Here is a 23,057-nt window from a genome sequence, read left to right as displayed (position 1 = left end):
TTGCGTATATTTACTATTCATCTTTCCAGCCATCCTTCTATAAATGTAATGTATAGTATGTAGTGAAAAATACCATTGTTGCAACGAAACCATGAAGGCCGAAGACCAGCAAGGTTTTTGGCTGCTCCTGGGACCAGAAGTGACAAAGTTCAAAGTTTATGGCCTCTTAAATTACAGCAAACACGGAGAGCTGCCAGAACTGTGTTATCCATGACACACCTTCTTGTCTATAAAAAAATTACAAACTTACGGAGAACTGATCGGTCACTTAGGATTCCGAAATGACAATTGGTTTCGAGTTTTAAAAATTCCAGATTTTTTTTTTCAAGATTGCCATCCTATATAGTCTAGAAAATGATTACCAGAAACTTGAAGACAACCTCCTTTTTTACAAGTTTGTGAACATCTAGTCTCGCAGGCTCCCCACCAATCACAAGACGGCTCCCTGCAAAATGATAATGTGTTGTTCATGAACGTAACTTCTGAATGAGCCTGCTCCCTACCAATCTGGAGCCAGCTCCTTTTTAGATCGTTATGTGTCCTTGGCAAATTAAGGATCTACAAGGCAAATTTTTGAAGTGATTGAGGGAGCCAGTTCCTGACGAGATAGTGACATGTCATTAGTGAGCGAAACGGCTCTTTGAAGTGAACAATGGGTGTGGCTCCCAGTTTACACCAGTTTTTCACCCTTTTTTTTCTGTAGAACCAAGATGGCCGACATTAATGTCAGTTCCCTCTAAGTGAGCCAGACTCTCATTAACAAACCTACATGACTGTTCTTACTTACGTAAGTTTTTTTTTTTTTTTTAATTTTTCTTCCGGCTCGGCTCCCTAAAAAGAGCAGTGTCTTTTGCCTCCCAAACTGATCTTCAGATTGTTTTGTTGCTTTCATCCCATCTGTCTAGTCCTGATCTCCCCGTTTGTCTCCGGCTGCGACCTGTTTCGATCCCGACCACGTCTGCTCTCCTGTCCCAGCTTACGACCCGTTTTTGATCCCGACCATGTTTTTGCTCCCCTGTCCCAGCTATCGACCTATTTTTCTGTCCCTGACACCGCCATCTTCCGCTACGAAAGATCCACTTCCGTATTCGGATCAAGATCCGACTGCGAGACCGACTTGCTTCCCGCATCCAGCGAGCACCGTCCTCTTTCTAGTCAATAAACTTGTGGTTAACGCTACGCATTCGGGTCCTGATTCCGTTCTGGTCGTGACAGTAATAGATGGTATAAAAACTGATGTGTGTGGGCCGTGCAACCTTTCAAATGTTGCATTAGTCAATTCGTTAAAATGTGTAGAAACTAACAATTGTTGTTGGAAACTCAGAAAACTGTAACTTGATTTAATCCCAAGGTTTTGGAGATTTTTGATAATGATTTTGGTTGCAACACACAGGATTGTTGTTGCTCACTGTTGTTCCTTGTGATGCTCACAAGTTGATTAGTTGGTTGGATCCCTTAACCATTATGGCCGAAGAGGCACTATTACCTATGGTGTGTCTTGGGCAAGTACAGCCTAATGGCGCCCATCCCACTTTGTGTTATTGCTCAGACAGGTGGAAGCTTGGAGGGAACATTGGGTGCGGTGTGTTAGAACTCAAGGCTGTAATCATGACTTTAAGTCAAGAGATAGCGGCAGAGTAACATATTATGTGTGTGCATTTCTTAGACGCTGTCAAGGTTAAAACTTGAGATTGAATTAGGATGAAGAAAAGAACACACTCTGAGTCGGAGATCTAGGTTTTTGATATCCCTACCATCGGAGGCGCGTGCTTCCAAAATTGGTTAAGGAAGGAATCACGCTCCGCCTGTGGCTAGAGACTCATTTCTTGGAAAGCACAGGCAGAACAACACGTCTGAATGGCTGAAGCAAGATCTTATGGATACAAGAAAATAATCTTATTGGTTTAGACAGTAAACAAGTGTTTAAATGAAGTGAATAATTCTGGTCGTTAGATGGCGTGTGAGCATAAAAAATGAGCAGGAAGGAAAACAAAAGAAAGGAATGTAGGGAGGAAAACTCTTAAGCAGCAAAGTGAAGGCCATTTTGATTAATAGTCAGCGGGCACCAACATGATACAATTGTTGCAAGAATACAAACAACACCTGGATATAATCTTTGGCTTTCTTGAGGCACTTTTGAGGATAAAATCATACAAAGGCACATTCAAACTGCAATCAAACTATAATTTCCCATACAACGCGCTCGAATAAACTCTTCGTTATTCATCTTTTGGGGTTTTGTTCCACCTCTGAAATGCCTGACAAAATTAAGATAAAAGCAGATAGGTGTAATGGGAAATAAAGCATAAGGGCTACTTGAACACACTAGGGCATTGTCAACACCTACTTAATGGAAAATATACTTCACTTTCAACTTTTTGAAGACACCTTAAACTAGTCAAGTCAAGTCATGTTTATTAGTATAGCTCTTAATCACAAGGAGTCTTAAAGGGCTGCACACACAACAGATCATTGCGAACACAGACTATTATTACACCATCCCCTTATCTAAAACCTACTCAAGGGCAAGGAAATGCTGCACTCCCCTGTTGAGATGTGTCTGTGTGTGACCGTCATCCACGTAATGCAAAATTGTCTTTGAATCCCTGAGGCTCCTGACTTATAGTATATTTGTAAACAGGGTTGGGTAGGGTTACTTTAACTGGATTACTTTCAGTTACTTTTGGATTACTCCAATACCAAATATGCTAATAAAAGACAAAAGAAACTAAATATGAATATAATGATGACTCACAACACGTGTTAAGCTTTCTCTCCTGGCTTTGATATCTTTGATCTCCGGCAAAACTATCATAAAATGCGACAGAAACAAAATGAAAATAAATCCAAACAGCTTGCCAACATCATTTTTGCCATTCCGTGTATTCCATTACTCCCCAAGCCTGCACAAAATTTAGTAATTTCATTCATATTTTACTTTCTTTTGTCTTTTATAAGCATATTTGGTATTGGAGTAATCCAAAAGTAATTGAAAGTAATCCAGTTAAAGTAACCCTACCCAACCCTGTTTTTAAATACCTAAAAAGCATAAATACCCACGAATGACATCACAACGGTGGGTTGCCCATTCAAAATGACGACCGACCCTCTACGTTTATAAATCAGGAAACCGCATTCTAGTTGTCGTATGTTTGTGTGATCTCGACCAGAGACCGAACCCCTACTGTGACGTCATCGAGACCAGAGTTAGAGCTAATGCTAACGTCGCTAAACACACACCTTGCAGTCTGGTCAACATGGCTCCCTTTCCGGACGAGGTAGACGTATTCACGGGCCCGCACTGGCGAATGAAGCAGTTGGTGGGCCTCTATTCGGAGAAGGTGAGGGCTTAATAATTTATTTTCATTATTTGTAGTCTGAATCACTTCTTTCCCCCAAAAGACGACGTTCGCCAAGGTTAGCATGTTAGCTTGAGAGGCTAGGAGATTATGCAACAGGCTTTATTGTTATTGAACGGGTCATTTGATTGAATTCTGTATTTGTAATTCTGTATTTTTTTAAGATGACAACAACGCAATAACATGCAAACCTCAAGTCAGTATGTGAAAGGAATTATTTCGCGCACCATGACGTAACTGTTTAGTGCGAGACCGTAAACATGCTTTATATTTACGTTTATGGTAATCTCGCATTGAAAGTAAACCAAAATCATAATGGGGCGTTGCCATACATGTCAACCTTAGTCAACTCTCCACTTATTAATGATTGATATTCTCTTTATTTAGCATTAATAAACCTTGCAGACACAAGGCGACACCTATTTACTCACAGCAAGAACGACTATGTAGAATAAAAGCAAATAGCTTAAGTGAAAAATTAGATGATTTACCAAGTAAGCGATACAAACAACTCCTCCAGCATCTTTCTTTGTTATTTACCCACTTGCATTATGTTTAGTGTTGGGTTTTATACGTTGCAGTAAACTTAAAGCCACTCGTTGAAAGTTGTTATACGGCGTACACAATTTGAAATGGTCAAAAAACATGCAATTCTGGCAAAATGTAAAATTTGACAGGTATGCGTTGTTACTAATTTCCCCAAAAGCATTTCACTTGAAAATTGTTTGACTTCTGACGTCAATCCATTTTGATTTTGATTGGTAGCTGTCAGAGACCAACTTCTCCAACATCAGCGACTTCCGCTCTTTCCTCAAGTATTTGCTGGTCACCTTCAAGGAGTTCAAGATGCACGAACAGATCGAGAACGAATACATCATCAGTTTGCTGGAGCAACGCTGCTGCACCGTTTACAACATGCACTCGGATAACAAACTCTCTGACATGCTGCAGCTCGTTGAGAAGGGCCTGCACAATGTTAAGGTTGGCCCGCCATCTTGTTGCTGCTTTAGAAGTTTGCTTGTTGAAACTTCATACGCATTTTTTGCATCATGTTGTAGTCTGGTGATATCTCCACGCAGTGATGTTTGGTGAGGTTAGACTATTTTACCAACATCTTATTTATAATTTGATTAGCAGAGCAAGAAAGCATTACATAAACTGTCATACAGTGTAGAAAAATACAAGTTTTATTGTTTACCATTAACTTAAAAATCACGTTTTTGTGCTGCTCCTTTTGAATGAAAGCATCAAGAGATAAGAGTTCCCCCAGTATGCAAAAAGTCCATGCAACTAATTCTATCTTTTGGGGTTGAGGTGTACGCCAAATTAGAAACCTTGGTCTCACTATCGTCCTCTGCAATGAAGCAAGAAGATGATGTGCCTCATTCTGCATCTTCAGACCCCCTGCACAGTAATACATTAAATACCAATTGTATAATCACTAATTGATAATGTCAAGGGCAGCACGGCGGTTCAGTGGTTAGCGCGTGTGTGGCACAGTTCTGAGACCATGAGATTGAACCTCTTGTGGAGTTTGCATATTCTCCACGTGCTTGTGTGAGTTTCCCCCGGGCACTCTGGTTTCCTCCTACATTCCAAAAACATGCATGTCAGGTTAATTGGCCGGTCCGTATTGTCCCAAGGTGTGAATGAGCGGGTGAGTTGTCTGTTTCTGTGTGCCCTGCGACTGGCTGGCAACCAGTTCAGGGTGCCCTCTGCCCAAAGATAGCTGGGATGGGCTCCATCACCCCCGCGACCCTACTGAGGATAAGTGGTGCAGATAATGGATGGATGATAATGTCAAAATTCTGCAATTTTGAAATAGGAAATCAAAAAATTGTGAAGTTATATGCGATATTACTATTATTGAATCAGTACAACCATTACTATAATTTCATTTCTATATTCCAATTCTGCCTCTCTTGACTTCATGTCACCGTCTCTGTTGCGCTCTGTTGATTGGTGGTGGGAGGGCTCACTCACTAAGGTGACCGTGATTGGTGGCACACGTTGTTAGCACGTCAGCCATAAAACCTGAAAGGTACTGCAAATGAAATCAATATTTATGCTGTTTCTTTGGTGTTTTCATTCTGCTACTTCTGTTATTTGATGTGATGGCCCGACGCTGGGCCGTCAGACTTTTGATAAACAAATACGTGTCTGTACGCTGTCAAAAGTCACTGAAAGACGTCATGCAACATATTATTGGAAAGCTTGAACTATTGGGATTCAAGATATTATGAACATGTCAAAATGTACTCATCAGAGAAACTTCTTTGATTGTCAGCAAAAATAGCTTTGTTACATCAAGGCTCGAATCCAACCGTGTGAAGCATTTATTCCAAACACACGATAATGCCAACAGCTAAATAGGAATCCGCCGATAACATTTCTGCTTCATTGAAGGTTGCTTTTTGTAATCCGTTCGTTTCGCCACATTATTTGCGTTTACAAATAAACTGACTCGTAAAATTATTCCTAATGTGGTAGTTAGCCCTGCCCTTTCGATTGACGCTTTTCCCATGATGAGGGTACAGTATATTCATGCTAGTTTCATTCATGCATAAAGCGCAAAGTTACGTGAATTAAAACTTGCCTCTTCCTCGACACGTACATTCCACGTGTCTCTCTTTCCTTTACTGCTCAGGCGCCCCCGGGCGGCCGCTTAAAAAAATTGCATAAATTAGCCGCACCATCGCAGGGTTGAAAGCTTGGGGAAAAAGTTGCGGCCTGTAGTCCGAATTTTACGGTATAGATTTATATCTATATGGATGTATTTTTTTGTATTTGTATTCATTAGCACCTTTTTATTTTTACGTCCTATTTAAATTAGAAAATTATGGCATTACATTGATCTCTTTTTCCGGGTTTGTAAACTAATTGCCTAACTATCAAATGTGGACAAGAAATAAATCAATCAACCCAGGGGAATTATTTTTTTAGTTTTAGCCGACTTTTTGCTCATTTGTCACGCTTTTCGGAGAGGGAAAAACAAGGCCCAACAATCTCCATGTTTCTTCAAAAATCAAATGGGTGAGTGAAAGAAAAAATATATCTTAACCATTTTCAACCTCAGAACCACTTTTTGTTCCTAATTAGTGCAAATCATTTTTATATGCATTTCTCAAATGACAGCTTATCGTGTTATTACTAGGTTAATTATTGGAAGTATGGAGTGGGCATGGTGTGGTGTTGGAAATAAGGTTGCATGGACAGGCGCTGGAAGAAGTTTTGGGTATGAAATTAAATGTTTTTGAGATGAAGTGTTTGAGGAGTATGTTAGGAGTGACGATATTGGATAGATTGAGAAATAAAATAGTGAGAGACAGAACTGGAGTAGTAGTGGAACTGAGCAAGCGTGTGGATAAGAGAGTATTCGGTGGGTTTGGACACATGGAGAGGATGGATGAGGAGCGAATGTTGAAGAGGATCTACAGAGCAGAAGTCAATGGAAGAAGACCAAGAGGAGGTTTTTTAATAAATACCGTATTATGGTGAACCGTGTGAAAGGGCGCAGATTCCGTAGCTGTTTCTATTTCTGTATTGAACACATACAAATACACCTCACGATAAGACGCGGGAGCCCTCTGCTTGCGGCTGCGACACAACATCACAACCATACAAGTGTGCGTATTTAGAAATACAACAGAAGCAAAACGGAGTTTCATTAGTTTATTTAGATTCAGATTCAGATATACTTTATTGTTATTCGTGTACTCGTGTATACAGAACGAAATGTCGATACATCTGACCCGCACAGTTTCCTTGAGCGTCAGCCGGGATAGATAAGTTTAACCATGTCTTCGTCAGAATTATAGCGCAGCAGTTCGTCATCTCGCAGATTTATTATTGTTTACTAGGTAAAACACACTAAGAAACCAAATTTTTTTTTTTTTTTTTTTTCAAAAGAGCTGGTGCAAAAAAGTTTGGCACTCACATTTTTTACCAGTGTTCTGCCGAAACATCCTACCAATCCCTAGTGTGCATGCGCACAAGGCTGATTGTGATTTCCGACAGAGAGTACTTACAACTTTACTATAGATTTAGTCTTATTTGACTCTTTCCTTGCTTCTAAATACTGTTTTATGACATCGCTTTTAAGCCTATGTGTTTTTCTGTGGTAGCTTTTTGGCATGGTGTTTGTTGCCTACAGTAATCACGCACTGTATGTATTTGTGCCAACCCTTGTTATATTTCATGAGTAAAAGTTGTGTTGGCAATAATTCAGAATTTCAGTGTTGCCAGTTTTACTTAATAAGAAAGGAAGCCAAATTCCCTGTCAGATTAGCCTACGGTAGGACGTCTCGGCAAGGTAGGACGTTTCCACAGAACACCGGTAATCCGGAACATAACCGTCAAAATCCTCGTCCTCTGTTTCCTACCAGAACAGTTTTGCTAAATCTCGACTAAAGGGTTCGCTTTCTCTACTATCAGAGTAATTTTCCTAAAGCTCGAATAACATTCTCACCCAATCATCTGCAACACATTATTTTCATTATAATCCGCTGTAAATCTTTACTCCACCGCAGTCCTGGTCTGGGTGAAACGAAAGAATCAAGACGATAACAAATCCTTTCGAATTGCAAGCTACCCTACAGCGTTAATATCTCTGAGCGCTTCCACAAAGTATGCATTGCGTGTGATGTCAGGTGTCCTCTTCTGCTTGGGGGAATCTTGTGGCATTCACACGGGAGAAGGCATAAAAGTGACAGGAGATCGCGTAGTTAGATATGTGAACGATCTCACAAAACTCCAGATTTCACCCAAAAATGTTTTAGGTCTTAACTCAGCCAAGGCTCTAACATGTGACCTCCCAATCTCGGGAGCCCAACCCTAAAACAACTGAGCTGGTCCCTGTCCGCCATTTTACAGGAGACACAAGGCGCATTACACGATAGGACGGGTTGCACAAGTTAAAGAAAATGTGAGACTTTTATTCGTCAAGATAATACGCTATATTTATTGTACTTATTTTAAAATGTGCGAGCAAAAAAGTGGAAATAAATGGCAATTTATGACTACTTAATAATTCCAGCTACCAGCCGGCCTCATTTGGGATCTGCAGCCAATGCACTAATACAATAAACAATACTTGCTTGTATTTTTAGAGTGAATATGAGCAGCTCAACTATGCCCAGCAACTCAAGGAGAGATTGGAGGCTTTCACTCAGGACTTCTTACCACACATGAAGGAGGAGGAAGAGGTACCATCAGCAGCACGTGGGGTTTAGCGGGACATGGGCTTTCAGTTTTTAAGTTTAAAGAAATGTACATCTACAAAGCATTGCAAAAAAATATATATATATTTTTTTAAAAAAAGCAAATGTCATTAAACACTCTTCAGTCTCGGAATTATTCAGTGTTAACTTCCGGAATTCAGATAAGACTTAATGCAGTTATAATTGGCATAAGATTGGCTGTCATTTTTTTAGAAGGAGCGACTGACCCCGGTAAAAAGGGATATAAGCTTGAAGTTCCTGTGCGATCCTCACAGGTGTTCCAGCCCATGCTCATGCAGCACTTCAGCTACGAGGAGCTGAAGGCCATCAAGAAGCAAGTGATGGCACAGCACCACACGCATCAGCCATGGAACCGTGCATCTGCCGCTGCTGACGTCCTCAAAGGTTTAAGTCTGTGGAGCCGTGCCGAGGAGCTGCAGAAGGCCTTCAAATACGCCGACCATGAGAAAAAACACTACGGTCGGTATCACAACTTTATTCCTACTTTGTAAGAACAGGTTATCTTATTGGAACCTTTTATGAAGGCGTGTTTAGGACCCAATTGGGAATTCAGACTCTGAATCAGAAGTTGGGCACCTATAGCTAGAGAGCCGTTTATGCCTCTTTTCATGAGCACATATTTGGCTCGGTGATAAAATGCTACTCATGCAAATTCCTCCGAGGCGTTCCAATTAATATATCCGACAGAAGCGCTAAGTCACGCCCATGATAGATATCCTTGTATCATATGTGAAGCAAATACGGCAGCCGAAACGACAGCGTAGCGATTTAGGTTGCTCTTTCTGATAGCATAGCCGCACCGTTTGTTCCTTATAATGCAAACTTAACCCACAAGCGCCCAAGTGAAATTTATCTATAAACTTTTCGTTTGCAGTCATTTCTGACAAACTCGCAATTGAGCTCTGCTTGCACCTTGTTTTGAAATTATTTATGAAAAAAAGTGCAGGTTTTAAATGAGCCTCACTAATATTAAGTAACTATAGGACGGAGATAAGTTTAAAGTGGTATGTTTGTTAATATGAGAAAAAAGCTCTGGCATTACTATTTTTCTGACATATTATTAAATCATTTAACGTCACACAGAGAAATAAAATGCACTGAAAATTTGCATTTTGGTGTGTTTTTTGAATGTTGTCTTAAAATATATGGTCAAAATATTTTGCTATAATGGGTATGCTCAAAATGATTGTTTTTTCTCTACAGAAGTGGAGGACGACGGGAAATTTTCCATGCATGTTTCCCAAATTCCGTCCGAAGTCATCCTGAGGATCTTCGGCTTTCTAGGCCCTCAAGATTTGTGCAGCTGCAGCCAAGTGTGCGCTTCCTGGTCTGAGCTGACCAGGACCGGTTCCCTGTGGAGGCACCTTTACCCTGTACGCTGGGCCAGAGGTAATCCTGTCAGCACACACAACAACATATTACAGAAGTAGATTCTGTGAATTGAGAGTTGATTGAATTGTTTAGTGCTTCGTGTAAACGATTGCAATTGCCCGTGGAGTAAAGTCTACGAAATGTTATTCAGATTTGTAAATGTGTATCATGACAAAATGGGTACTGTAAATTCTGGAAAACAAGCCACCACTTTTTTTTCTACATTTGAAATTCTGTGGCATATAATACAATGTGATTTTTTTTTTTTTTTAATTATAATTTTTTTATCATTATACATGCCAAAACTAGTAACTAAGGAAGGGTACAAGTTAATTATCAGGCCGACAGTTATCAGAGAGATAACAGCCTAATATGATGTCACAGTTATCGGTCTGCAAGAAAAATAGACCCATAATTAGTCACCTTTTGCCACTCTAAAATATTCAATTAGCCGATACTACTTTTTAGGAAGATTCCAAGCATCCATATATAATATATTTTTTATGTAGTAGTGGCAATACTTAAGTTTCCTCTCACTTTGTCTTGTGCGCAAGGGATGGGAGAGCTTAAGATCAATTACATAGATGTTGTGATTGAATGGGCTTCTGGATTTGAGTCAGTACAGTATATTGAGTTTTGTTTTCGTCACGTTGCGGCGTATATGTCCATGGGCAATTTCATTAATATCGACCCATGCACTAGTTGACTGAGATTGAAAGCTGCAGACACAGTCCTCAAACAAGTGTCTTCTTCGTGGCATAATGTGTTACTTTTCTGTACAAGACATTTCTCATTTGTAAATGTAAGAAATGGACGCGAACAAGTATGTTATTATGGTTGTTTAAGCCTGGTGCAGATTGAACAAAAATAAATAAATGTAAGGTTAATTGGTAAATGGTCTGCATTTATATAGAGCTTTTTAGGTCAATGACGACCTCCCAAAGCACTTTACAATGTGCTTCACACTTCACACCCATTAACACACACACTCACACACCAATAGGGAGTCAGTCATGCAAGGTGCCTTCCTGCTTATTGGGGGCATTAGGGATTCAGTGTTTTGCCCAAGGACACGGAGGAGCTGGGAATCGAACCTGCAACCTCTTGATCCAAAGACGAACGCTCTACCTCCTGTTGGTTCTTTCTTAAATTTGCACATGTGGTCTTTAGTCCAGAGTTCATGGTATAAAATATTAAAGTTTGTCTCATGTGGCTATGGAACTGATGATACAACAAAAAAACTTCATGTAAATAATGGGGGAAAACTCATGTTTTGAGAAAAATAATCCCAATCTCCAGGGGACTATTACAAGGGCCCGCCGGGGGATTACGACCAGGAACCGGAGGACAGCTGGGTGAAGAGTCGGGAGATCGAAGTTCGCGCCTACCAAGAGTGGGACGAGGATGCCGACATCGATGAATCTGGTGACCTTCTCGTGTCTTCATGACCGTATACAGGACAGCCATACCTTGACCTAACAGTGGAATACATTCCCTTGCCAAACCAAATTCAGATCTTCTTTCCCTCTAGAAATTAATTGAAATACGATAAACGTGTTTCTGCCAGTGTTGGGCGTGCTACTTAAGAATTTTAATTGGTAACTCCATTTAAAAGCAATCCAGAAACCACAGATTACTGACACCAAAAAGCAGCGCCTTACTCTGAAAGTAACTAAGCAAAATTTGCCATGTGTACTCGCTTTGAAGCTTCCCACCTTAATCTGTTTTAAAATAGCCACATAAAAAAATAAAACGTGTACATCAATCTGTGAAAGCAGTTAACCCTTCATATTCAGTCCGGTGCAATCTTGAGAGCTTGCAAACGATACATTAGACAAGACGCTCCCTATGCATTTTGTTTCTGGGCTTCAAACACTTCAAAGATTTCCTTCTTCATTTCTTTCTACTTTTTTGCACGGATTGTATATTGCCAAAAACAGTTTTACAAATGAAAAGACCAAAATTCAGTACACTTCTACCGTAAATTCCGTGCTCGCGTTTGCCTCATTGAATTTCCATCGGTTTGTACAAAAGTCAATTCCATTGAAGTTGGGAAAAAGTTTAAAATGTCAGTAAAATTAGAATAGAATGACTTGCAAACCTTTTCTAACCCATATTTAAATGAATACACCACAAAGACAAGATTATCCATGTTCAAACTCATAAACTTTATTTCCATAAGCAAATAATGATAAACTTAGAATTTTATAATTGCAACAAGTGCCAAAGTAGTTGGGAAAGGGGCTTCTTCACCATTGTGTTACATCACCTTTCCTTTTAATAACACTCAATAAACGTTTAGGAAGTGAGGAGACTAGTTGTTGAATCGTTGATAGTGGAATCCTTTCCCATTCTTGCTTTATGTACAGCTTCAGCTGTTCAACAGTCCGGGGTCTCCTTTGTCTTATTCTGCGCTTTATAATGCGCCACACATTTTCAATGGGAGACAGGTCAGGACTGCAGGCAGGCCAGTCAAGCACCCGCACCCTCTTACTACGAAGCCACGCTGTCGTGAGACGTGCAGTGTGTGGCTTGGCATTATCCTGCTGGAAGAAGCAAGGGCGCCCATGGTAAAGATTCTGTTTGGATGGCAACATACTTTGTTCCAAAACCTGAATGTACTTTTCTGCATTAATGGTGCCTTCACAGATGTGCAGGTTACCCATTCCTTGGCCACTCATGCACCCCCATACCATCACAGATGCTGGCTTTTGCACTTTGCGTGCATAACAGTCTGGGTGGTTCTGTTCTTCTTTGGACCGGAGGACACGACGTCCACAATTTCCAAACACAATTTGGAAAACTGACTCATCAGACCACAGAACACTTTTCCACTTTGTATCAGTCCATTTTAGATGGGCTCGGGCCCAGAGAACCCTGCGGCGTTTCTGGATGTTGTTGATGAATGGCTTACGCTTTGCAACATAAAGTTTTAACCCACACTTACGGATATAGCGTCGAACTGTATTGACTGACAGTGGTTTTCCAAAGTGTTCCTGAGCCCATGTGGTGATGTCCTTTACACATTGATGTCGGTTCTTAATGCAGTGCCGCTTGAGGGCTCGGAGGTCACGGGCATTCAATAATGGTTTACGGCCATGCCGTTTACGCACAGTGATTTCTCCAGATTCCCTGAACCTTTTCACAATATTATGGACTGTAGATGATGATATCCCTAAATTCCTTGCAATTGTACTTTGAGGAATGTTGTTTTTAAACTGTTCAACAATTTGCTCACGCAGTTGTTCACAAAGAGGTGAACCTCGCCCCATCCTTGCATGTGAATGACTTAGCTTGTTCGGGTCTCCCTTTTTTATACCCAGTAACAACTCTCACCTGTTCCTAATTCATCTGTTCACCTGCAAATAGTTGGTTGATTTCCATTCATCCACTTTCTGAGTAGTTATTGACACCTGTCCCAACTATTTTGGCATGTGTTGCTGTCATCAAATTACAGAGTTGATGATTTTCTCCCAAAACAATAAAGTTTATGAGTGAAGACAATAAATATGTTGTCTTTGCTGTGCATTCATTTAAATATGGGTTGAAAAGAATTTGCAATTTACTTGGATCAATTTTTATTTGCAATTAACACACTTTCCCAACTTCATTGGAATTGAGTTTTGTAGTTCCTGTGTAAGCCACACCCGCTTTCTCAGGCGCTCCCTACCATTTGCTGCTGGTGGCACACAACCAAATATGCACATATAAGCTGACTCCCCGATTTCAGTATTTTATTTTATAGTTGTAAATTCAGCTTATGTGGAAGTATATACGTTAGGGTGAATAACTCCTTGAGGAAAAATCCAGTGTTCTTGTACTCTGTGCTTGAGACAGCGCTGCCGACTTTGAACATAAATGTGCCCACCCTTTAATAAATGGGGGCTTTTATTTGACCTCATTAGGAATGAGAGGACACTGCAATACATCATTTGCATTTAATGAGTAGCAGAGTAACTCCATTGTAGTATTGGTGAAGCTTGTAGGTCAAGGTAGCGTACCTGAATAAGAGTCATCACTTTTGTTATTCTGATATGAATGCCACCAAACGCGGTGCTGACCGTGTCACAGATGAGTGCGGCGATGCAGGGCACTCGTTGGCCATCCGCACGGCAAAGCGCGAGAAGAAGCTCCTGGACGGAATCGTCCAGAATCTTCTCCCGATCGTCGGCTCGCACGTTAAGTCGCTCGTGCTCGCTTACGGTTCCACCGTCTCCAGCAAAATGGTATGTATGTGCCTCTTGAAGCGATGACGTGACACCGATATTTCTTTGCATTTAGGAAATGACACAATTGTCAACATTTATGACAAATCTTGAGTTCCAAAATGTTAGGCCTGCGAATGTTACCCGAAATCTTGTCGAACAGGTACGTCAGATCCTCAGTCTATGTCCTAACTTGGTTCATCTGGACCTGACGCAGACGGATGTCACCGATTTTGCTTTCGAAAGGTAAACTGCAACATTGTGTCAGTCTCCATGTTTTTACTCAAAGTTGAGTATTTGTCATCATCATTACAAAATTGAAGACGTGATGTCGGACTGAGGGAACGTGTGGTGACTACACAAAGCCTGTTAGACTGAAATAATTCCTATACCTTATTGTGTAGACCGTACTTTGTTGCCATCTAGTGGCCAAATCCTGTAGGTTATTTCATCCCTCGTTTTTTATCTGGACAAATACTGTAATCTAGGGGTCGGGAACAAAGATCCATGTAAAGCATAATATAATGACTTTTCTTTTTCCGAGAGCCTTAACTTGTATTCTTTAACCCGCTCACCAGACAAGAGATAATTCTTCAGCATCTTTTATTTACCTGTGTGATGTTTCATGATTCGATAAATCTACTAAATGATAATAATGCCAGAGCCTGTGTTCCATATCGCCAAATATACAACTTAAAATGCGTTTCCCTCCCACTGAGGCTCTACTCGTTTTGTCAATTTTGCACTAAATAAGGGTTTAAAAGCTAGGTGTGAGCAAAGTCAGGTCACAAAATACTGCAAAGGAAAGGTACACATGTGTTTACCTTCCATGTAGAGGGCCCTTGGTAAGATATGCAGAGAGATCTGTTCAGCCAGACCACTTCCATATCCAGTCAAATTGCTTTGGGATCTTGGCTGCCATTTTCAGGTCTTTACAGTTTGTTCCATGAGTTTTGATCATAAAACGTTAACATACATTCTTAAATGCGCTTACATATAGAGATTTACAGCCAAAATGGGTTCTGTTTGCTTAATACAAATTACTGTAAACTAGCTGGAACTATGCCCTATATCAGGGGTGGCTAACCCTGTCCTCAAGAGCCGCATGTCCTGCATGTTTTTGGTGGTTTCTCTTCTCCAACTCAGGTGATTTAAATTTAAAGATGTTGGGAGCTTGACAATGACCCAGGTAATTAGACTCACCTGTAATTGAGCAGAGAAACTCCAACATGCAGGACATGCGGCTCTTGAGAACCGGGTTGGCACCCCTGTCATATATATTTTGAATATGACTAATTGTTTACGGCATTGCTTCGTATATACTTTACTACAATTGGGACAACACACTGAATATTATCAGGACCCTCATTTAATCTCCAAGCTAGATGTACTCATAGACATACGTTCCCGACCCCGGCTATAATCCATCGTGTTTGCAGTTAATGGTGACCAGCCACGCCCCCGTGATATGCAAGCTCCACAAAATAGTGCTGCCGGCCCGACTCCCCTCTTCCTAAAAAGTTCATTAACGTGTGTATCACGCAACCATAAATTTTAAAAATCTAAATGTACATTTACTGTATTTTCTGGACTATTAGTTGCTCTGGAGTACAAGTCACACTGGCCAGAGAATGCATAATTAAGAAAGAAAAACCATATATAAATCGCATCGGAATATATCGCAATTTTTGGTGCGAAATGTATTTGATAAAATCCAACGCCAAAAACATATACGTAATCTTGAAAGCTGATCTAAAATAAAAGGAAGCAACAAGTTGAATGAGATTGTGTGTTATACGAACATAACACTACATGATTGACATGCGATGTTACATATTATTCAGATAACATGCTTGCCAAATTAAGTTTGACTCTAAATCAGTGAATTCAAAGGAATTTTCATCCTCGGTGTCTCGGTAGCTAAAGTGTAGCGCAGGGGTCGGGAACCTATGGCTCGCGAGCCATATATGGCTCTTTCTATGAGTACCTGTGGCTCGGAGACAAATTTGATTGCATGCAAATTTTCTCCATCTCGTCCAAAACGTAAGCTACTAATCCTGTTCAGAAACACACAAAGCCAAACCAAAGCTAACATTGAAGTAGTGCTTGGCAGAATATATAGGGCACATTTTTCACTACAATTTACAGTCAAGGTGTCACACGAAAAAAAAAAAATCATTCTGGCTGTACATCGCTAAAGAATCCGTTATATAAAACCTCACTATATTATCTGTCTTCAGTGTTCAGATACCTTATGATGAATCCACAGAACACACTGTAAATACGCCAAAACACCGGAAGAGAACTTAAAGTTTTTTGATTGGGTGAGTGGGAGGGATGGGTGGAGCTATGCAAAAAGTGCTAGCACTTCCTCCCATCTCTCGCCCTACGCCGTCTGCGCCATAGATAAGCACATCAGGCTCCCTGTTTTCAGAATGTGACGTTTTTACAAAATAACTGCTTACATCTGGTTTTGAAACCAATATGTATGAAAAAAAAGGATCTTGAGTAATTGCAAGAAAGACACAAGTTTAAAGTGGTATGTTTGTTGATTTTGGGACACGGGCTCTGGCATTATTCTCTTTTCATAATTTTTATCAAATCATCAAAAATAAATGTGCTGAAGACTAAGCTTTTGTCTGGGGCGCGGGTTTAGCAATTTAGTAAATTTGTCTCATAATGTATGGTGTGGCTCTTTCCCAAAATAAAATTAATATATTTTGCTTTTATGGCTCTTTGAGTCAAAAAGGTTCCCGACCCCTGGTGTAGCGTGTCGTTTGGGGAAGGTTCGTGGATCACACAGCTTTGTTAGAGAGTTGCACAGTCAGCACCCATTTATTGAACTCTTGCAAGTGAAGCTTTGCTTCACAAGCTTCACCAACCCAGCTTTTGGGCCAAATATTATACTATAGCCCAGGGGTCGGGAACCTTTTTGACTCAAAGAGCCATAAAAGCAAAAAATATTAATTTTATTTTGGGAAAGAGCCACACCATATATTATGAGACAAATTTACTAAATTGCTAAACCCACGCCCCAGACAAAAGCTTAGTCTTCAGCACATTTATTTTTGATGATTTGATAAAAATTATGAAAAGAGAATAATGCCAGAGCCCCTGTCCCAAATTCAACAAACAGACCACTTTAAACTTGTCTCTTTCTTGCAATTACTCAAGATCGGTTAAACTCCTTTTGACCCTTTTTTTCATACATATTGGTTTCAAAACCAGATGCAAGCATTTATTTTGTAAAAACCTCACAACATTCTGAGAATAGGGAGCCTTATGTGCTTACCTTTGGCGAGAGATGGGAGGGAATGCTTGTACTTTTTGCATAGCTCCACCCATCCCTCCCACTCACCCAATCAAATGACCAAGTTCTCTTCCGGTGTTTTGGCGTATTTACAGTTCTGTGGATTCATCATAAAGTATCTGAACACTGAACACAGATTATATAGTGAACTTTTAAATAAAGGATTCTTTAGCGTTGTACAGCCAAAACGAGTTTCCCCCCCCCCCCCTTTTTTTTGTGTGACACCTTGACTGTAAATTGTAGTGAAAAACGTGCCCTATATATACTGCGAAGTGTTTCCTTTGCATTTATTTGGTTTGGCTTTACGTGTACCTGAATAGCATAGACATTCCCGGTTTTGAACAAAATGGAGAAATTTTGCATGCAATCAAATTGGTCTCTGAGCCATAGGTACTCATAGAAAGAGCCATATATGGTTCGCGAGCCATAGGTTCCCGACCCCTGCTATAGCCTGTAAGCTGCATGTTTTTCTTTACGTTGCCATTTTGTTTGCCACCTCAGTTGTTTTTATAAATGACCAGTGTATGCTGAAAATGGTCACCCTGTGTAAAATGAAGCCCCACCTCCACCAAACGTCACTTAAATGAATTCATAACTCGTATCTTAGAGAAATGTAATCGAAATGTTAAGCACAAAGTATTTGTTACTTGTAAAAAAAATCCTTTTTGAGCATGTTGAAAATATTTACTTTTGCGAAATGACACAGAATATTCCGAAAATTAGTACCCGTTTTGTAAGGTTAGGTTGTAAGGTAAGGTTGAAATGATCAACACGGGTGGTTCAGCGTGAAAATAATGTGACGTTATATACCTAGTAAAGATGTGTTAATAAGGTATAAATCACACCCTTGGACAAATAATGGAAAAAAAATGTATAGTCTGGAAAATATGGTGCACAGTAAATGGAATCCATAATACAATTGGAAACTGAGCTCTGAAAACATTAAATGGTAGCAAAGTGATATTTCTCTGGTATCCAATGTAAATAGTTTTTATTTTTAATGAATAATTTTCAATCTGCAATGCACCGAGTCTACAAAGTAGCAAGGGGTTGCGGTACAACAATTACTAATTTACACTTGTATGTCAAAGTCCATTTTAACAGTTTCACAGAAATTGCTTCCTTTCAGACATGAGATGAGCTCATTTTGTAGTTTATGATTTCATGTCAACTGGGGCTGCACGATTTTGGAAAAAAAAAAACCTAATTGCGCTTTTTTTTTTCCAACCCAATTTTAAAAGAAAACACTATCACTAACATGAAAACTACACAACCATGTAAAAAATGCTGTGTCTTGCGATTACACAATCGCACTACGTCACCTCTCAATATCGATTAGATTTCGGTTTATCGTGCAGCCCTAATGTCAACTATGATTAGAAAGTTCCTGACCAACGGACACGTTTTTCCTCAGCTGGTCATACGTGGGGGCATGCGCATCCCTGGAGCACCTGGACCTGTCCGGCTGCGACAAGATCACGGACCGCGCTCTGAAGAGACTTTCCCTGGCACTCGGCGATCTGGGGCCCCCGTGGCAGTCGCGTCGCCAGCGGCCGCAGCGGACCCTCGTCCTCAAGCGAGGGTCCAAAAGTTGGCTCCCCGAGGACATCGAAGACTCTGCCGAGTGGACGCGGCGAGGCTGCGAAGAAATGGAGGAAGAGCGCTTTTTAGAGACTCGGCTGGTGGGGGGGCTTTGCTGCTGCAGGCGGGACCTCAGGACTTGCCACAGCGCGGCCATTTTGCACTTGGCTGTCTCGGCAGAAAGGTTTTGCGCTCGGCGCGCATGCTGCCGTGGCGATGAGAGCGACGCGGCTCTGAGGACTAATGGCCGCCGCTCGCCAATAGACTTGAAACGCCCCGAAAGCAGGACTAACCAATCGGGTGCCAGGCGCACGCTCAACTTTCTCAGCCTGTCTGGATGTTACCAGGTTACGGATGTGGGACTCGGGTAGGTTCATTTCTCCTATTTTGGTATTTCCCATAATAGTTTGTGGACCCTGGCAGATTAGTAGGCGTTTCCAAAAGTGGACATTTGGAGAAGACCAGTTTACAGTTATAAAATCCAAGCAGCTGAGTATTTTATTTTGGCCAAATTTTTTAGACATTTTGAAAGAGTTGTAAATGTTTGACTTCTCTTTCCGCAAATCTTGGTTGAATTTATAGTCTCGATTACACAAGTTGGACTTCATTTTGACCTGGAATGTTTTTAAAGGGCCCTATCGGAGCTGGGAGGCCTTCCGGACCTGGAGCACCTCAACCTGTCGGGTTGCCTATCGGTCACGGAGGCGGGACTTCACCAGCTGGTGTCGGCATGCCCCGCCCTCAACGATGAACACTTCTACTATTGCGACAACATCAACGGTAGCAAAGCAAATTCATTTAAAGAAGTACACTGCAATTCCTAAATTTTGCAAGATAACTGTTGATTCAAATGTCTTTTTCATTGTTTGGTTGCCAGGTCCAAACGCAGACACGGCGAGCGGATGCCAGAACCTGCAGTGCGGATTTCGCGCATGCTGCCGCTCCGGCGAGTGAAGCCACATAAGCCACGCCCCTTCCTGCTCCATAATTGCACTTTATCCAACCGGGTGTCACGCGCTGTATGTTTCTCAGTCAAAACTGTAAGACGTGGTTGCATCGTTAACACTCCTCGGAACAGTTTGAAAATGCAAGCTTTCAACCCTAAAAAAAACATCCAATCTACTACCCCCCATTATTCTTAGTCTCGTGTGGTCTTATTTTACTATAGGACAAAAGTTTAGAAGCAGTTCAAGGACAAAGTAAGATTGTCAATTCACGAGGGGGGCAAATGTTACCTGAGAAGAAAAAGAAGCTTGCACGAGTTAAATCTAGTTTTTTTTTTTTTCTTGTAATGAGGAAAAATGTTCTAAAAGTCAATATTTTCAGAGGGGAATTTAGGCTGAACGACATCTGTTGGGGGGGAAAAAAAGACAAGTTGCATGATGGGAATAAAGTTGTATCATTAGTGAATAAACTCCTGAAACAGTATACTGTACACTGAAGGTTGAATTATAAACTATCTGGATTGAAATTAGTTTTTTCAACTACGGTACATGACAAAATCTATTCATGAGGGAATTCAATATTCAGGGTGTGCAATTCCCAAGCAAGATGAAGTGCACTGATAATAATTACATTTATTGTGTCATGTGTGAGTCCAGATCAATTTTGTCAGCTCATTTATGTTGTCCTTTTCACAATGACAGTCTAATCTTAAGATTCTGAGCCGCTTTCTTCATTTGAGTAATATAAAAAGGGGTCTGCAAACTGCATGGGTTTGAAAGAAATTGCACAGGGGGGAAAAGGTAATGGGTGGATTTGATTATTTTGTATATGCTGATAAAAAAAGGTCTTTAATTCGATACCTCAGCAATACATGAGGAAAATGTATAACATGAGCCAATCCATTTTTTTTCTCGTTTGCATTTACCTCCTCAAGCTTTGTTTCTGTCTGTTTATAAAGGGATCATTTCAACTATTCGGTTTTAAAAAAATATAAAAAAAATTATTCATTAGCAATAAAAAACTAACAATAGTGAAAAAGTATCCATTCATCAAGCACTATTTTTGAATTGAAAAAAAAAACGGTGGCGCTACTTCAGAAGTCTGTTTTTGCATGTTTTGGAGACATCCAGTGGACATACAAAGAATTGCAAGCCATTGATTAGTAGCGGGTCATTTATTTCCCTTATGCTTATCTCGGCGTCGTCTAGTGGGCCTGACTTCAGCTCGCAGGCCATAGTTTGATGACCACTGATGTTTATGAAAAGTACCACTAATGAAATCAGGTTTTATGACTACTCTCTTGTGTTTTTTTTTTTGGGGGGGGGGGATATTTTACTCGAGTATCAAGATATTTATCAAATGTAGTGCAAAGAAACTAACACTTGCATTTTGATGTCCATCCATTATCTGCGTCGCGGCCATGTACCAATTTATAAAGCAGTATAAAATGAAATAAAACTCATAACTACATGTCTGCATATATCGCATAAACGAGTAATATAAATACAGTAGTTAGAAACAAACCGTGTTGTGAGTATTGGGAGTTTCTAATCACGTAACAACGTCCGGGCAACCTGAGTAGTGGCGGCAATGCTGGATGGATGTAAGTTAGATAGTCTGCATTCATAAGTCGGTAAGTTTACTTCATTATAATTTCCTTGACATTTGAAGAACAGACACCTTGCTACTTCGCACTTGAGTTATTGCTGGTTCACTGCGATATTGAATTATTCAGTGCTAGAGTTCTTATGCGTTTAACTTCACAATTTTTTCTTTTTCAAAATTGCTTAATTTTCACTTAGTTTTATGAATATCATTATTACAATTAGTGTACTTGTGTAAAACACGCGAACCCTTAACGCCCATAACTAGCAGGTTGGCGCCTTGCATGGCTGATGCCGCTATTGGTGTGTGTGCGTGTGTGTGAATGGGTAAGGTTGAAGCACATTGTAAAGTGCTTTGAGAGGTCTTAAGTGACTTGAAAAGTGCTATATAAATGCAGACTATGAGTCTTCTGGACACCAATGAGGATGCAACTCTGGACGGCTTTTTTTTCCAGTTTTGCTGCGAGAGTGTGATTATTATATTAATATCATATTTTGTCTTTTGCCGATGCAATTCTTTTGTCTTTTTCCTGGCCCGTGCCTTTCTGCCACTCTTTTTAACCGAATGCGGCCTGCGCATTAAAAAGTTATCCCGCCCCTGCTCTATTGTAATACCTGACAATTCAAACGCTTAAAATCAGATTTACAAAATGGCAGATATCGGCACCTGTTTTGCAGCGGTCAAGATCGCACAAGCGAAGCGAGGTACACCCATAGGGAGAGCACGTTGTTGGGGTACGGGTGCACGTAGACGGCCAGGGCGAACTCCGCGTTGGGCGTCTGAATGGTGTGCACGCCCGTGCTGTGCACCGCCTCCACCACGGGACCTATCTCCGAGAAAGCCATGTGCAGCGGGAACCCCGTGATCTGGCAAGGGACAACAACATGGCATGGCATACTGCTTCAAATAGTCTTCAAAGGGGGAGAAATCAAATCCATTTGACATGTTTTCAGTGAAAGGATGAATCCTAAAGGAATCATTCAGGATTCAAACACAAAAGCAGTCAGTCGTTCAAATTGTATCCTGCAAAATATTGGTATTGGCCAGGACTTGGTCTCTACTAGGAGTGCAGAGCTGGCAAATACTTAAAATGGTACTCCAAGATGAGTAAAGTGAACTTTCTGATTTTGAAAAACAGTTTCGCTTAGCCTTTGAGAGGAAAAGGGCTTCTTTGACAATGTTGTCACTTTTAAAAAACAGCAAGCAACAAAGTAGCGAGCATTTCTTTTTCTTACAGACGCTCCCCCTACTTACGACTGTTTGACTTACGATTTTTTTCGGGTTGTCGAAAAATATCCTGACATTGCTCTAAGTTTTGTATTGTGTGCACCTTTCAGAGTACAGGACAGAACTAGTGGCTCTGTGAGAGGCCACACAATTCCACCCCGAAGAAGAAATCCGATTCCTTTTCCTCATTCGTGTGTAAACATTCTGTACCGTA

The 23,057-nt window shown here is 40.7% G+C and overlaps 2 protein-coding genes and 1 long non-coding RNA gene across 6 annotated transcripts in view; 1 reads left to right on the top strand and 2 right to left on the bottom strand.

Annotated features, from left to right (window-relative positions):
* The first annotated feature begins 3,175 nt into the window (after positions 1-3,175).
* On the top strand, positions 3,176-20,494 carry fbxl5 (F-box and leucine-rich repeat protein 5). Its single transcript, XM_088350558.1, has 11 exons — positions 3,176-3,341; positions 4,125-4,340; positions 8,468-8,563; positions 8,854-9,058; positions 9,803-9,988; positions 11,270-11,395; positions 14,042-14,196; positions 14,339-14,421; positions 18,900-19,433; positions 19,698-19,846; positions 19,944-20,494. The coding sequence occupies exons 1-11, from the start codon at positions 3,258-3,260 to the stop codon at positions 20,018-20,020; spliced, it is 1,911 nt and encodes a 636-aa protein (XP_088206684.1). The 5' UTR covers positions 3,176-3,257; the 3' UTR covers positions 20,021-20,494.
* LOC148354948 (uncharacterized) lies at positions 13,894-14,508 on the bottom strand. Its single transcript, XR_015852317.1, has 2 exons — positions 14,320-14,508; positions 13,894-14,239 (listed from the first exon to the last, which is right to left on the bottom strand). It is a non-coding gene; the product is annotated as an uncharacterized LOC148354948 (long non-coding RNA).
* The window catches only part of cc2d2a (coiled-coil and C2 domain containing 2A), a 44,095-nt gene continuing 39,481 nt past the window's right edge, over positions 18,444-23,057 (bottom strand). For all 4 annotated transcript variants that reach the window (XM_088350554.1, XM_088350555.1, XM_088350556.1 and 1 more), the window contains 2 exons: positions 22,283-22,482; positions 18,444-19,124 (listed from right to left, as the gene is read on the bottom strand). In XM_088350554.1, coding sequence (XP_088206680.1) covers positions 22,297-22,482 — 186 coding nt within the window. In that variant the 3' untranslated portion in view covers positions 18,444-19,124; positions 22,283-22,296. The remainder of the gene's footprint in view (positions 19,125-22,282; positions 22,483-23,057) is intronic.

This window comes from Urocampus carinirostris, chromosome 12, assembly GCF_059441175.1.
Source record: "Urocampus carinirostris isolate Australia breed hairy pipefish chromosome 12, RoL_Ucar_1.0, whole genome shotgun sequence".
Lineage (NCBI taxonomy): Eukaryota > Metazoa > Chordata > Actinopteri > Syngnathiformes > Syngnathidae > Urocampus > Urocampus carinirostris.
Note: the sequence above shows the minus strand (reverse complement) of the source record. Positions and strands in the feature narration are given on the sequence as shown.

Coding starts and splice junctions, on each gene's coding strand:
- fbxl5 (XM_088350558.1), top strand. CDS start 3,258: ATGGCTCCCTTTCCGGACGAGGTAGACGTATTCACGGGCCCGCACTGG. Junction 9,059..9,802: donor CCATGAGAAAAAACACTACG/GTCGGTATCACA, acceptor TTTTCTCTACAG/AAGTGGAGGACGACGGGAAA. Junction 14,422..18,899: donor ACCGATTTTGCTTTCGAAAG/GTAAACTGCAAC, acceptor GTTTTTCCTCAG/CTGGTCATACGTGGGGGCAT.